The sequence below is a fragment of the Fonticula alba genome (assembly GCF_000388065.1).
Source record: "Fonticula alba strain ATCC 38817 unplaced genomic scaffold supercont2.4, whole genome shotgun sequence".
Classification (NCBI taxonomy): Eukaryota; order Rotosphaerida; family Fonticulaceae; genus Fonticula; species Fonticula alba.
The window spans coordinates 1,998,094-2,012,727 of record NW_009242974.1 but is presented as its reverse complement, the minus strand read 5'-3'; the positions used below and the strand labels follow the sequence as shown (position 1 = coordinate 2,012,727).

Below are 14,634 nucleotides of genomic sequence, written 5' to 3'. Positions count from 1 at the left end.
CCGTCATCTCGAGAAGACCGAGAAAGAAGAAGCACACCCAACCTTCCCCCCCCCCCCCAGGTCATCATGAACAACCACGACGAGGACACCGAGTTCAATGACATCCTCCGTGCGCGTGGCATCATCCCCCCCAAGCGTTCGGCTGGTGAGCTCGAGGTTTCCGAGGACGCCATCGAGGCGCTCCTGGACCACACCATTGCCCGCCACGCTGACGGTACCGCCCGTCTGGAGCGCATGAATCTCGATGAGCTGGATGAGGTCGAGGATGACTTTGAGGAGACTCTCCTGATGGAGTTCCGGTGCGTAGATGTCGCACGCCATGCGAAAAACACATGCACACGCACACGGATCCAGCTCCACACCACCTCTATTGACACGGATGCATCCATGCACATTTGCCCTTTCCCCATCGATCACCCTCCTTCACAGTCAGAAGCGCATCGCCGAGATGCGTGAGCTCGCCCAGCGTTCGCGCTACGGGTCCATCCAAGACATCTCCCAGACGGACTACGTCAACGAGGTGACCAACGCCCCGGCCGGGGTGCCGGTGGTCGTGCTGATGACCACGGCCCAGGGATCCACCGCCTGTCGCCTGGCCTCGGCTCACCTGGTTCAGCTGGCTCAGAAGTTCCCGGCCACCAAGTTCGTCCGTGGCATTGGGTCTCTCCTGGTGCCGGGCTACCCGGACGACCGGTGCCCCACCCTCATGGTCTACCTCAGTGGTAAGCCCATCCGCCAGTGGGTCGGTGCCGCGGCCCTCGGTGGCCTCAACCGCACTGTCGATGAGATGGAGTGGATGCTGAAGCAGGCCCGTGCCGTTGAGAGTGACATGGAGGAGGCTCCCCGGTCGTCGACTCGCGGCGGTGCCACCGCCAGCGATGCCCTGCGTAGCTCGATCTTCCGCTCGCGCGACCTCGGGGACGATGGCTACTGATCGGATGTTGGCCTCTCTCCTCTTTTGAGGGGAGAAAAAAAACAAGCAAAAAAAAAACAAAGCCGATTCCCCCTCCCTGTACTTGTGAAGTAGATGCCCCGCCCTCAACCCCCCCCCCCCCTCTTCAGGCCGGCCGGCCGGCCAGCGGGTGCACTCCCTGGCGGAGTACACCAGAAAGGAGGAAAGCACATGGCCATGCGCGACAATGCTACTTGGCCTCAACTTCATCCCCCCCCCCCCCCCCCTGCTGCCCGGGTGGTGCTTGGACGAAGGAGGGAGCCGCGCCAGCGCGAGTAGTTCCACCGCGCCCTCACGCATGTCTCTCTCCCCCTCCATCGCCATGGTGTAATACAAAGACCAATCTTGCTCGTCTTGTTCACAGCTTTGCCATCCCTCTGGGGACTTCCTGCTTTGTGGGCGCGAGGAGGCTGCCCAGTGGGTGGCCACACATGTTTCCGGTAGGTCACAAGGTGTATTTGGGTGTGGGGGGAACGCGCAAACATGAAGGTCGCGGGACCCCATGACGGGAGGATGGACACGAAAATATGGAGGGAGGGGAGAGGAAATGCGTGGCCCCCCGCCCTCGCATGGGCACTGGGTGCACGGAAAAATGCGCCACATGGCACATCCCTCAATACTCATAAAGCAGGGAGATGGCCTCAGCGCACTTGGCACGGACCGGAGCCGAATCGTCCTTCATCAGGTGGTCCAGCGCAGTGCAAACATGGTCGACACTGATCCCGGCGCGCAGGTCCGCCGAGAAGGTGGCCAGCTGCCCCAGCAGGTACCCGGCAAACAGAGCCGCATGAGCGCGCTGCCAGGCCCACTTGCTGCGCATGGCGTTTGTGATGTCGTTCAAGTAGGAGTTGATGTGGGTGGGGAAGTGCTTGATCTGAGACACGAGCGTACATGGTGTGCGTGGGGGAGGGGGAGGGGGGGGGGGGTTGCACGGAAGAAGGCCCTGGTTAGAAGACGGAGAGTGAAAGAAAGAGGGGGAGGAAAAAAAAAGGCAAACATGATGGCGCCCGCCCAATGGGAACATGTGTCGAATGACACAAGCAAACCCCCCGCCCAGGGACTGGCTCTCTTTTGACGTACCAGCAGCGAGGTGAACTTGTGGGTGAACTCGCCCACCTGCAGCGGCTTCGACTCATCCAGGGCCGCCTCGAAGAACTCGGTCACCGGTGCGGCCGGCAGCAGCGGGGCAAACTTCACAAGAGTGCGCTTGGTGGCCGCAACCACCTCCGGACTCTCATCGCTCAGGTGCAGATACATGGCCATCATGTTCATGTGGATCTGCGCCAGGAAGATGCTGCAGCAGAGGCTATCCTCGGCACCAAAGCGTCCGAGTACACCGAACAGCTCGATGGACGCGGCCCGCACGTGGTCCGTCGGATTCTCGAAGAAGGGCCGCAGCCGGTTGCACACATTCACCAGCATGGGAATGAAGTAGGTGGAGTCCACCACGGACAGCACCTGCCGCAGGCCCTCCATGGCGCTCATGGTCATCAGTAGCCCGGCCTCCTCGGCCTCCTTCTTCTCGGAGCTGCTCATGCTGGAGGTGGTCTGCTTGACCGGGTCGTCCAGACCAGCCAGCAGGGCCGACAGCAGGGTCGTGGCATAGGTGTTGACACTGCGCGCGCCGCATTCCGCCACATTGCCCAGGCCACGAAGGACCAGGACACGCACACTGGGATGGTGATCCGCCTGCCGGGCCAGTAGCGCATTGATCAGGACCCCGAGCAGCTCATCCATGGGCGAAGGTCCGCCGGAGGCAGCCGCCGCGGCCGAGGCAGCAGCCGCCGCCTTGGCAGCCTTGGCCGCCTTGGCAGCCGCCGCCAGACCAGCCTCACTGGCGCCCGAGCCGTCCATGTCAATGGTGGCCGAGCTGGCCCCGGCGACCGAGCCCCCGGCAGAGGCCCCATCATGGCACACCCCGATGAAGGCCGCAAAGATGGCCGACGCGGCGATGCGCTGGAGGTCGAAATTGCGCGAGAGGAAGGGCGCGAATTCCCGAGCCAGCTGCGCCACCAGATCATTGTCCTCCGGCAGCGGGCTCGTGGCGTACGCCAGGAACAGCGTCCGAGCAATGGCCGTCAGGGCCTCCGTGTACACGGCCACATCCTTGGACCCCAGGGAGTCGCGAACCTCGGCCACCACGCGAAGGACCTGCACCGCGGGATCCTCCTCGGCCTCTTCGGAATCCAGCACCGAATCGCGCAGACACTCGAACAGAGCCACCAGAGCATTGATGGTATCCGCGTTCAGGTCGCGGCCGAAGCAGCTCCCCTGCACCAGGTCCATGGTAGACCCAATGCGAATGAGCAGCCCAGCCACCAGGGGGGCCGCCTGCTCGCGCGACACCGCGCGAATCTCCCGACCGCGGGCCTCAAACATGGTCCGCAAAAGCAGGGTCGCCGAAGCCGGAGCATGGGTAGCCTCCCGCTCGAACTTCATGTTGATGCCGCTGCTCTTGAGCGGCTTCTCCTTGTATGGCTGCGAAGTCAGCAGCACATCCAAGTAATGCCGCATCAGCAGGCCATTCAGCTTGCCATCCTTGGCCAGCGACTGCAGCGCCCGGTTGACATGTGCCGGGTGGGGAAGCTCCGCCTGGGTTAGGAAGCAGTCCGCCACCGGGACCAGGTGATGCGCAGTCAGAGTACGCAGCGCGTGCAGTGTTCCGGAGATGGTGGTCTGGTGGTTGGCCCCGCCGGCCGGGGCGACGACCGGCACCTTGCCGGATCCCGGCGACCCGGGCTGGCTGCGCGCCTCCAGCTCATACAGCTCGCGCAGGGCAGAAGTGATGCCAGCAAAGATGGTCGCAACATGCTCAGCCACCTGGGCTCCGCGCAGGCGCAGGACACCATTCAAGACCAGGCACACACCACTGGCGGCATTCGGCTCGCAATCCACCAGACCATCGAGAAGGCCCTTGATGAAGGGGAACAGCTCCACGGCAGTGAGCTGCCATACCACGGGGCAGAGGGGGAACAAGGCAAAAGGGCCATGCGGATGGTCAGCACACGCACGTCAGAGGCGCCAAAAGGTGAAGGGAATAAATGAAGCAAGAGGGGGGAAGAAAGAAATGCCCAAAGGGGCGGGGGCAAGCCCATGTGCGCGCGCGCGCGCGCGCGTGCCCCCACACGAACATACCTCCGGCGCAATGACGCGCGCGAGGCCATGGATCGCCTCGAACTGCGTGGCCGAGTCGTCAGAACCCACACTATCACCGATGTCAATGATCCGCTGGATGAGCTGGCTATTGTCAAGCCCGGCACACAGGCTTCGGATCTCGAAGAGCTTGCTGATGCACTCATTGGCCGTCAGGCGGATCTCCAGGCTCGGGTCGGCGCAGCGGGAAATGAGTACCGCCAGGATGCCGACCAGCGCCACACGATCCTTGTCGGTGGTCGACAGCTCGAAGGAGGCACTGCCGCCATTCTCCTCGGCCTCGGCCTCGGCCTCCTCCAGCAGTGCATCCACCACATCGGTGAAAGACAGCAGCAGGGTGCCCAGCAGACGAATGGCCCGCTGACGGGACTCCAACTCGGCCGACGTCAGGTACGGCTTCAGGTAGGCGATCAGACGATCCAGCTGCACCAGCGTCGGCGTCTTGCGCACCAGCGCCTGGAAGATCAGGTCCACACCCTCGAGAACGGCATCCAGATGCTCGAGCGCCGGAGCCGAGGTTCCCGGACGCAGACGGATGACCACATCCAGCACAGCAGTCAGGAGGTCCTGCTCCTCCTGGGCCGGCAGCGGCGGGTCAAGCTGCAGGAGGTTGGCGATGGCCAGCAGCGAGGACACCAGCACCGCGTCCGAAGACTCCGGCACCCGGACCGGCTTGGCAGGCGGCGCCAGCGGAGCGGACCGCACAAATCCCGTCAGGGCCACAACCAGATCCCGACGCTTGGAGCACAGGTACCCCGGGCCAATGTGATCCACGTGCATGGCCCGTGCCAGGAGATCCACCGCCTGAACGAGGCTCTCCTTGACCACAGCCCGCTTGGCCGTGGGGAAGAGCGGCAACAGGTGACCGATGATGGCCACATCCAGGCGACTCTTGATCAGCACCCGGTCCGCATGGAGGGCCGCCTTGCCGAAGCACAGGGCCACCGTGCACTTAAGGAGCTCCGGGTCAGCGGCCCGGGCGCCGGTGGCCTTGTCATCGTCATTGCTGCCGCCGAAGAAGGAGAAGAAGCCGCCACCGCCGCTGCCGCCCTTCTTGTCGAGGATCATATTCTGCAGGGTGTCCTGCAGCTTGTCCAGAACCAGATCCAGGTGTGCCGCGGCGCAATGGCCAAAACCGGCTGCCAGGCCCTCGCGGTCCTCCTCGACACTGTGCTGCGCCATGTCCAGCAGGACGTCCAGACGCTCGCGCACATAGGCCTTCTTGGTGGACTTCTCGGTCAGCGCACCGACCAGCTTGAAGAGCATGGCCCGATACTGGCGCATGATGGCGGAGTCGCCACTGTACAGGGTCACCTGGGAACAGAAGGCCTCGCCCAGCTCGACCAGCCACTCATCATCATCCACCACCCCCAGCGTGCGAGTCAGCAAGCGCAGGATCATGTCCTCCCAGCGGGAGGCACTCCACTGGGCCATGTTCTCCGAACGCTCCTGCAGGCGCACGCGCAGCCGCGGGATCACCTCGTCCCACAGGTATGCCAGGGAAGGGTGGAAAATGGGCCCGGCCGCGCGCAGGAAGGCCAAAATGTTGTCACCAAGCTGGCGCTGGGCATGTGGCTGCGAAGCCAGGACCAGCAGCCGAGCAATGATGGCATGCGGCCGCGGGAGGTTCAGCAGCTCATCAAAGTCGATCATGTACTCCGGGCAGGGGCCGCGCGCAGCGTCCTTCTCCTCCTCGCCATCGGCCGCGTCATTGGCCTGGTCGTCATCGGCATCGACATCGTCCGAGTCACCGGCGCCGCGCTTGCGCTCGGCAATCAGAGACAGCGACCGAGCAACAACACTGGCCGCCGGGTAGTAGCCCACCGGGGTGAGCATCTCAAAGAGGTACGGCCACAGGACCCCCTCCATGTTGGAGATGGTGGTGGTCAGCAGCGACAGGATGTTCTCGCACATGCTGCGCAGCATGGCCGGCGTCACGGGGTCCGGATCGGCCTGCATGGCCTTGTTGCTGGCCAGGGCCTTGGTGTAGGCCTGCTCATCGGCCTCGGAGATGGAGCATTGCCGGACGATGAACTCCACCAGCAGCTGGCCACCCTCGAGCGAGAGGTAATTGTGCGAGGCCATGGTGACAATGACCTGGGCAAAGGCGCGGCGAACCTTGTAGCTGGTTTCCGGCAAGAGGGGCCGCAGGCCACTGACCACCACCGCCCGACGAGCCTGCATGACCCCGTCACAGGCATTGACCAGATGCTTGAGGATAAGCAGGGTCCCCACGCGAATGCGCTCGTCGCGCGAGTCGACGAAGCGCTGCAACAGGAAGAAGAGCACCTCGTCGGTGAATGTGTTGGCCATGATCTCCCAGCACCGGAGCATCTCGCTGAAATTGCGCATCAGCGCCGGGTTGACCGAGGGCTGGAGCTCCGGCGCGCAGATGAGCCCGTGCATGGTCTGCATCAGCTGGGGGATTTGCTGGTCGAGCGAGCGCGACCCACCGGCGGTGGCCACCTCCAACACCTGCACCAGGCCATGGGTGATGGGCAGCAGGAACTTCTCCTTGCGGTAGAGCTGCAAAATGCCGGAAACAATCCGCGGCAGATTGGCCTCGAACTGCTCGCGATCCATCGACTGGGACAGATGGCCGACGGCCTCGATGACGGCTAGGCGAAGCTACAGAGCAGGGGAAGGGAAAAATGCAGGCATGAGATGACGGTTGAAATCCGCCGAAGAGGCAGAGCAACAGGCAAACACCGTGACTCCCCGGTGGCTGGGAAAGGGGCAGCTCCCTGCCAAGCAGGATGGACCACGTACCGAGGGCTCGCTGCGGCCAAGCCACTGGCCGAAAAACATGTCGAAGCTGGTGTACACATCACCGGCGAAGGTGGATCGATCAATGCCGGCAGCCTGGAAGGTAGCCGGATCGGCCTCGGCCCGGAAGCGGTGAATGGCCTCGCAGAAGTGGCCAATAGCTGGGAGGGTGGGAGGGGGAAGCGCGAGGGGATTAGTCGGTCGTGATGAGCAGGTGTCTCGGAAGGTGTCTCAGAAGGTGTCTCTCGGCACACAGTGAGCGGGGATGGGAGACAGAGAGAGAGAGAGGAGAGAGGAGAGAGGAGGAGCGCACTGGAGGTGAACACCCAGCGGATGTTGTCATGCTTAATGAGGTTCAGCAGGGCCACCAACTTGCCAAAGATCTCCTTCAGATGGGGAACCATGAACAGGGGGTTGGCGACGGCAAGGTCACCGAGGGCCTTGATGACGAAGTAGTGCGGCAGCTGGCCGTGCGGCATGCGATCCAGCAGCGACTGCAACACAAAGGGAGCCTGGAAGATACCAAGCGACACGAGGAGCCCGCAGGCGGTGTTCTGCCAGTCGGCTTTGATCTCCTACGATGTGAGACGATCGCGGAACAGGAGGCGGAACATGTGAAGGGGGGGCAGGGGGGGGGGGGGGGGAATGGGCGAATGGGGTGATCAGAATCAGGAGGACAAGCAGCGTGAAGGCAAATGCGTGTGAAATTTTGCAATATTTGCCCGCATGCTGTATGTGGAAGAAAAAAGCACGCACGTCGGTGGCGGTCATCTCGCTGAAGGCCAGGCTGGCCAGGTCATGCGTCAGGGAGTTGGTGACACGATCGTGGTGGGATTCGATCAGCGATTGCATGATCGTGAGCAGGGCGATCCGGTGCGAGGTCGAGGCCTGCGAACATGGGAGAGGGGGAGGGGCAAGGCGGTGCAGCATAAAGGACACATGTTAATGGAGGTGACCAACCTACAGAGCAGAGGGACCGAGGGGCAGGGCGGGGTGGGGACGCACGCCGGAGTTGTTGGTCAGGTAACTGGCCGAGACCGAGAGAACCAGGTCCGGGTGGCGCTGGCCAATGTCCATCAGCGAGCGCTTGATCGAGTCGCGGGCAGCATTGTCGCGATCATTCAGCTTGGCCACCAGGGTGGAGACGAGTCCTGTGCCAGTGGGACGTGAGTAAGCAAGGCAGGGGGAGGGAAAGAGTAGGCGCGTATATGTGTGCGTGCGTGTGTGTGTGTGTGTGTGTGTATGAGAGGGAGGTTGTCGGAATGGGGACCTGGCGGCAGGGAGGGCATGAAAGGGAAGAGGGGCATGTACCGTCAATGTGGCCGCCAGTGGTGAGGACGGTCACCTTGCGGACCGGGGTCTCGGGCTTCTTGCTCGAGCCAAAGAAGGACATGGCCGCGGCGTGGGTGGGGGAACGCGCGCGTGCGTGTGCGTGCACGTGTGGATGGACTCAGCGGAGGAGGGAGGACAGGAGGGCGTATGCGGATATCTGAGAGGGAGGTGAAAGGGGGGGGGTAGGGGAGGGAAGGGAAGGAGGAGGCCGCTGGTGGGGTGGGCCAGGCGCCGTCGAAAGGGTCACTATGATAAAAGAAGGCCATTGGGCCACCACCACACGGGCGATCGCATGTTCGGCTCCGCCCCCCGTCACCCCCACCATCTCGAGGGAGAGCGAGGCAGGGAGTTGCGACCGCCGCCACCCAGCCTGAGGGGGCCAAGACCTGTGACCAGGGGGAGCGAGAGAGAAGGGCGGGGGGGGGGGGGGGGGGGAGACGCCGACCCAGACCCGGCCCCAACGGTGTCAGACACGCTCCCGGGGGATGGACGCCCGGAAATGAGAGCGGATGGGGTGGAGGGGTGGAAGTCACACCGGGGCCACGATGGCGCCCGGACAACGATCGCGCGGCGGCCACCGGAGAGCCGCCCAGGGAGTCGCCAGAGGTCAGGTTGCCCTGGTGCCCGCGCCAAGGAGGTCCCCTTCGAACCCCTCGGCCTTGTCCTCGCCCGCGCCCCACCCGGCCCAACAGGGAATGCAAGTTTCCAGCAACCCGTGGCCGGCACCCGCAACACAGCACCCTCGGGAGGGCAGGGCCTCCAGAGTCGGCGAGAATCGCAAGGCCCCCAACGTATGGCCCCCCCCCCCCCCCGCTCCCTCGCCCGACTCGGGAAACGGGAGGGCGAGCTGCCAGCTGGGCATAGAGGGGACTGGGGAAAAGAAAATAAACATCCGCCCACAGGGATACCACGGCGGGGGCACGAAAGCCGCTTGAGATCACTCATGTTCTCTCGCGGCCCCCTTTTCCCGAAGAGGCGCCCCCTCCGCGGCTGGGGTGTTGTGCGCGCCCTGCTTTGGGAGAGCCGATCGCAGCCTGCCGTTCGCCGGCCACACCCAAAAAATTACCGGGGATTGCCAGGGGGGGGGGCAGGGGATCGCCCTCCGGCCCGCCGCCCGCCGACCCCTGTCGGGATCTGGGGCCTGTATGCCGGCGGGGTTCGCCCCCCCCCCCCCCCCCGCTGCACCTGGAGCGTGGGCTGCTTTGTTCGGGGCAGTCACCGAGAGGGGGCAGGCCCGGAGAGTGGGTTGCGTGACCGGAGGCCGGGTCCGCCACTCGGCTCGCTCCGGGCACGCCTCCCCAACCCGAACGTGGAGGACCGGGTGCTAACCGACGAATCCCGGTGCTCCCGCAGCCTTAAGTCACCCCCCCCCCCCCCCCCAAGCACCCCGAGACACGGCAACTGGCGCCTGGCCGGGGGAGAGCTCCGAAGACGGATCCGGAGAAGCGGATTGTCTCCAGACCATGGGCTCCAGGATCTCTGGCCTGCAACACACATCCATGGCCGTCCGCCGGCCAAAGGGGAATCCACGGCAGAGGTGCGGCCTATCCGGCTGGCACCCGGCAGGCACCCAGGCCAGGCTTCCGCTCCCCCCTCCGCGGAGCCAAAAACTGGCGCTCGCCGCTTGGAGCCGGGAAAATCGAAATAACAAGCGAGGATATATTATTTCTGGATCACACCCCACTCATGTGTGCTGATTATGGTGTTTGTGTTGGGCGGCACGGGGCCAGCTCGGGGGTTGGGAGGTTTAGGGTTGACTTCTTGTTCCCCTCCCTACCGACGTGCTCCATGGCCGTCGGATGCCGTACACACCAGGGGGAGAGTGAGGCCGGGGGAAAGGAGACCAGATGCGGCGTCCTGCTTATGCTCACTTCGGCCCTGTGTGTACATCATGGGGCCCCTGGTTCGGGCCGCCATACTTGGCACCGGGCCACGAAAGCACGGTTCGTGGGGGCTTTCTCTGTCCTTCTCCGAGTCAGATCCCCCTATTCTGCTCTGCCTGAGAGCGTATACCCTTGGCGACCTCCCCCTTGGAGGGGAGGGCTATCGCAGGGTGTTCGAAGAGGGGGCGGGTGCGTGGGGCGCTCCAGAAGGAGCTTGATGGCCGCGGACCGGACCCTCGCGGAGCACTGAGTGGACGAGTGTCTGGGCCCCCTGGCGCGCATATCCGGTGCCGCGATATGCGTGTCCGGCGTACACGCCGCACGCACCGAGGGGAATCGGGGTACGTGGGGGCTGGGCGACCCGCTTTTCCATCAAACAACAAACCCGATGTCCGGGTCGACCCCCTCCCTCCACCTGGCCCAAGCAGGGTGGGGAGGGGGGCCGGGGCAGCGGGAGAGTTGCTGCCTCACCAAAGGCTGCGCTCCTCGTTCCAAGGCTGGCGACCCGGATCCTGGTGGGTGCACCAGGCCGGCCAAGGTGTGTCCCCGTTCCTCTCCAGCTTCGCTTGTTTGCATGCTGCCGTGGGGGTAGGGCGGTGGAGAAAGCATCGGGGGGGGGGGGGGGGGGTGAGGCTGCGGCGGTGTGGTGCGGAATTCTCTCACCCCCCCCCCCGGGCTGGCTGTCCCGTTGCCCCGACCCTGAGGCTGATGCGTGCATCCTCTGCCGGAGTCATCCCTCCCCTCGCCCGCAGCACCTTTGTCCAGATGTTGGTTGTCGCGAGGGGGACCGGGGGACGGGGGACGGGGGGGCGTACGGGCGCGCCGGCCACACAGGGGGAGGGGGGACTGCTTGTCCCCGGAGTGTGCACACACGCTCGCTCCCCCGATGCGCGGCGTTTACTGGCATGACGGGTCGCGCCAGGGGAGGGGGATATTTTTGGCTCACTCCGGCGCCCGGTCACCCCATTGGCCAGCCTCTCCGCTTGGTTTTTTGTCTTTTTTTGTTCAAATCCCGAAGCGAACGTCAAGATGGTACAATCCCCTTCTTGATTCTCGACCGCCCGCCTCCCCCCCCTTTCTTCGCCACTCCCCCCCTTCCCCTCGCGCCACCTCCTTCTTGCTCGCGCGCGCGCGCGCGCTTTGCCATCCCTCCCTCCCTCCTGTCGTGCCTTCCTTCTCGGATTCGCATATACACCCCTCCTCTCGATGCACGGAAGAGCGAGGGAAACGGACTTGGACTCGATAGGTCTCGCGGAGGGGCGGCCCTCGTGCTTGTGCGCGCCTTGCGGAGACGCCGCCGCCGTCGCCGCCGCCGCCGCATGCTGCGTGGGCTGCTCCTCTCTTTTCCTCGTGGCGTGACGAAGACCCTGGCATCTATCTCCCGTTTTGCCCCGTCTTCCGTCGCGCGCGCGCGCGCGCACATCCGCGCGGGCTCGTTGCCGTGTCTCCCGCCTGCTGTCCCCATGCCTCTGTGCCCCTGGTCTTCTGGCGCCATGCGCCAGGTCCCCTCTTCCCCGCCCCGGCGAGGGCAGTGTGTGAGGCCCTGGCACATGCACAGGCGGGGGGTCGAGTGGCGCGGGGCGCGTATGCAAGCGTGTGTGTGTGTGTGCGCGCGCGCGTGCGCGGGCCCGCGGAACGAAGCACCCCGTGCCCGTGTGCATGCGCCGCCCCTATCGTGCTCCATCCCCTCCCTCTGTCCCTCTCTCTCTCTTCTCTGCGCCGGTGGGACTGCCGACTTCTGGCACGGTCGTATCTACGCCCTTCCGGGGAAAGGAGGTTCCTGTCGGATGCACGGCTCTTTGTCGTGCATCCGATGTGCCCACTCCCCCTGTGGGGCGTATTTAAGCCCGTCCCCCCCTGCACTCTTGTCGATTCCCGACCTCCCCAGCATATCCTCCGCCCGCCTGTCTGCATCTTCGGATTCTCGCGCTTCTTGGCCGCTGACACCTCTCCCGTTCATCCTCCCTCTCTCTCTCTCTTCCCCCCTCTCCCCGGCCGAATCATGTCCCTTCCTTCCTCCCAGGCCGAGACTGCTGTTGCTAACAAGATGCGCGACCTGCGCATCGCCAAGCTCTGCCTTAACATCTGTGTTGGTGAGTCTGGTGATCGTCTGACTCGTGCCGCCAAGGTCCTCGAGCAGCTTACCGGTCAGACCCCCATGTTCTCTCGCGCTCGCTACACCGTCCGCCAGTTCAACATCCGCCGTAACGAGAAGATCTCCTGCTGGGTTACCGTCCGTGGCCCCAAGGCCGCTGAGCTCCTCGAGAAGGGCCTCAAGGTCAAGGAGTACGAGCTCCGCAAGGTCAACTTCTGTGACACCGGCAACTTCGGTTTCGGTATCGATGAGCACATCGATCTCGGTATCAAGTACGACCCCTCCACCGGTATTTACGGTCTGGACTTCTACGTCGTCATGAACCGCCCCGGCTTCCGCGTCGCCCAGCGCCGCCGCTGCAAGTCCCGTGTTGGTGCTCCCCAGCGCATCTCCAAGGAGGAGACCATCCAGTGGTTCCAGAAGACCGTGCGTCATGGCTCTCCCTCCCTCCCTCTCTCTCTCTCTCTCCTCTGCGTGTGCTCGCATATGTGCGCGAGCACATCCCCCTCTATTTGCCGCGCCCCGCCACTGACTCTCTTTTCCGGCTTGTGTCTGTTTGTGCCCCCTCTCGCCTTTCCTTTTCTCCCCCTCTTGCCCGGCCGGTGGTTCTCTCTCTCTCTCCCGCAGTTCGACGGTATCGTCCTCTCCCGCTAAATATACTCACGACGCGCGGCGTGTGTGTCCGCCTCTCTCTCTTTCAGCGGAGTGAGGGCGCGCCCCTCCCCCCATTACCTCACCCCACGGCTGGCCGCGCGAGTGTGCCCCATTCCGTTGTCTTCCCGTGCGGGGGGGGTTTTGCCCGTCCTTCCGTCCTGTGGAGGGAGCGAGAGACAGCTCTTGTGTCCGATTGCCCACCTTCAATTGATAAACGCCCTCGTTTTATCCTCCTCTCCTTTTTCTATGCGGCAGCGGCCGGGGAGAGACCCCCCCTCTTCCTTCTCTCCATGCGTGCCGCCGCCCTTTTTTCTTTGTGTGTGTGTGTGTGTGTGACTCTTCGCGTGCTCTCTGTCTCTCTCTCTCTCCCTTGTTTTGCTCCCCACACTGCCCTCTCCTGGGCTGGCCACTTTCATGCCATTCCATCTCTTTCATTTGGGGGGTGGTCTCCCCTCGTCCCTCTGCCGCGTGTGCGTGCGCGTAGCGCACATGTCCCAGCGAGAGGGTGTATGGGTGGGGTGGGGGGGTTGCACAATGTCAAGCAGCTGACGCTGGGGGAGGAGACGCGGGCAAAAGGGGGGCGGAGGGTGGGCGGGGGCCTGGGATTCCCTGTTTTTTTCCTTTCTTGCGCCTCTCGCCTCCTCTCTTCCCCTCCTCCAGAGGGGGCGAGACAGGAAATCGCCATCGCGATTGAACGAGAGGGGAGAGGGCCCCCACCCGAGACAAGAGGAAGCACTCTTCTCCAGCCATTTGCGTGTGTGCCATGAAGCCTCCTTCAACGGGTGTTGCAAAGACCCCGGGCCCGCTCCAGCCGGGTCCAGCCCCCGGTCAAGGACGATGCCTGTCGCCCCGGGAGGATCCGGGCCAGGCGGCCCGCCCCGGGAAGAGTGCCGCTCCCCCCCCCCCTTCGTTCCCGACCAGGTCGCTGCAAAGTGCGGCCGTGATTGGAGGGAAGGTGTGCCACGCCTGCTGGAGAACTTGTTTGCCGCAGCATCGCAGGTTGGACAGCCAAATGTGCATATTTACCAACCCGCCCCGGGGACCGTCACACTGGGCACCTCGTGACGCCACCGGCGTGAGCCCCTGTTGGAGCGTTTGCCCCTCCGCTAACTCGATGGTTGGGGCATGTCTCGCCCGTCCGACGGCACCTCATCTCCGTGGCCGATCATTAACCCAAGGCAGTTAACGAACTGCCGGAGTGAGGCCCCAGAGTCAGAGCCTGCAAAGTCCGGTGGCCGTGCTTGCTCATTGTCCCCCCCCCCCCCCCCCGCTGGTGCCGATCTCCGCTCCCCACGCTGACCAGCTCCCCGCCCCCTGCCTTGGGCGGCATCTCGCCCCTCCCCACGCGCGGGCCACTGGTTTGAACACATCGGACCTCGGCCATTCTGGCCAGTGGTTTCTCGCAGGCAGGACAGGAACAATAACGGCCGCACGAGTCGAGTGCTGCCAACGATCCGGCCCCGGGACATCTCGCCCCAGGCGCCGGGCCGCAGGCGACAAGGGCGACCGGCGTACACCATTCCCCCTCCGGCTAGCTGCTTCGCCCCCTGGAGGCGAGTCTGCCTTTGGCTGCCGGGAGGCTCCGTGGCCACCACCACCACCACCGCGGCGCTCGCACGGCCCGTGTGTCGGTGTGGTCGGGCATCCGCCCGACGCACCCCCCTCCCCGCGGTGGGGGGCCGCTTTAGCTCTTCCCCCGCCCCGCCCCTCCCCCCCCCGCTGTGCTGGGCCGGAGCTCGATCTGCCCCTCTCGACTTCAGGTCTGAAAGCGGGCCTGTCTTTTGTGTCCGGCCGATCGG

The 14,634-nt window shown here is 64.5% G+C and overlaps 3 protein-coding genes across 3 annotated transcripts in view; 2 read left to right on the top strand and 1 right to left on the bottom strand.

The window, feature by feature from the left end:
- The first annotated feature begins 51 nt into the window (after nt 1–51).
- H696_02976 (hypothetical protein) lies at nt 52–1,069 on the top strand. The gene is made up of 2 exons (XM_009496860.1): nt 52–299; nt 430–1,069. Exons 1-2 carry the CDS (start codon nt 67–69, stop codon nt 932–934), a joined length of 738 nt encoding a protein of 245 aa, XP_009495135.1. The 5' UTR covers nt 52–66; the 3' UTR covers nt 935–1,069.
- A 317-nt stretch (nt 1,070–1,386) lies between these two features.
- H696_02975 (hypothetical protein) lies at nt 1,387–8,412 on the bottom strand. The gene is made up of 8 exons (XM_009496859.1): nt 8,183–8,412; nt 7,877–8,022; nt 7,628–7,759; nt 7,185–7,446; nt 6,875–7,032; nt 4,088–6,733; nt 2,033–3,898; nt 1,387–1,826 (listed from the first exon to the last, which is right to left on the bottom strand). The coding sequence occupies exons 1-8, from the start codon at nt 8,262–8,264 to the stop codon at nt 1,566–1,568; spliced, it is 5,553 nt and encodes a 1,850-aa protein (XP_009495134.1). The 5' UTR covers nt 8,265–8,412; the 3' UTR covers nt 1,387–1,565.
- A 3,274-nt stretch (nt 8,413–11,686) lies between these two features.
- The window catches only part of H696_02974 (hypothetical protein), a 6,927-nt gene continuing 3,979 nt past the window's right edge, over nt 11,687–14,634 (top strand). The window contains exons 1-2 of the mRNA XM_009496858.1: nt 11,687–12,607; nt 12,809–12,815. Of these exons, the coding sequence (XP_009495133.1) occupies nt 11,900–12,607; nt 12,809–12,815 (715 nt within the window). The 5' untranslated portion in view covers nt 11,687–11,899. The remainder of the gene's footprint in view (nt 12,608–12,808; nt 12,816–14,634) is intronic.

What these genes read in the sequence shown, in the direction of transcription:
- H696_02975 (XM_009496859.1), bottom strand. Translation starts at nt 8,264, where the DNA reads ATGTCCTTCTTTGGCTCGAGCAAGAAGCCCGAGACCCCGGTCCGCAAG. An exon ending in ACCTGACCAACAACTCCGGC is followed by an intron (nt 7,760 to 7,876) that starts GTGCGTCCCCAC and finishes CCATGTTCGCAG; the next exon opens with GCCTCGACCTCGCACCGGAT. An exon ending in GCGAGATGACCGCCACCGAC is followed by an intron (nt 7,447 to 7,627) that starts GTGCGTGCTTTT and finishes CTCACATCGTAG; the next exon opens with GAGATCAAAGCCGACTGGCA.
- H696_02976 (XM_009496860.1), top strand. Translation starts at nt 67, where the DNA reads ATGAACAACCACGACGAGGACACCGAGTTCAATGACATCCTCCGTGCG. An exon ending in ACTCTCCTGATGGAGTTCCG is followed by an intron (nt 300 to 429) that starts GTGCGTAGATGT and finishes CCTCCTTCACAG; the next exon opens with TCAGAAGCGCATCGCCGAGA.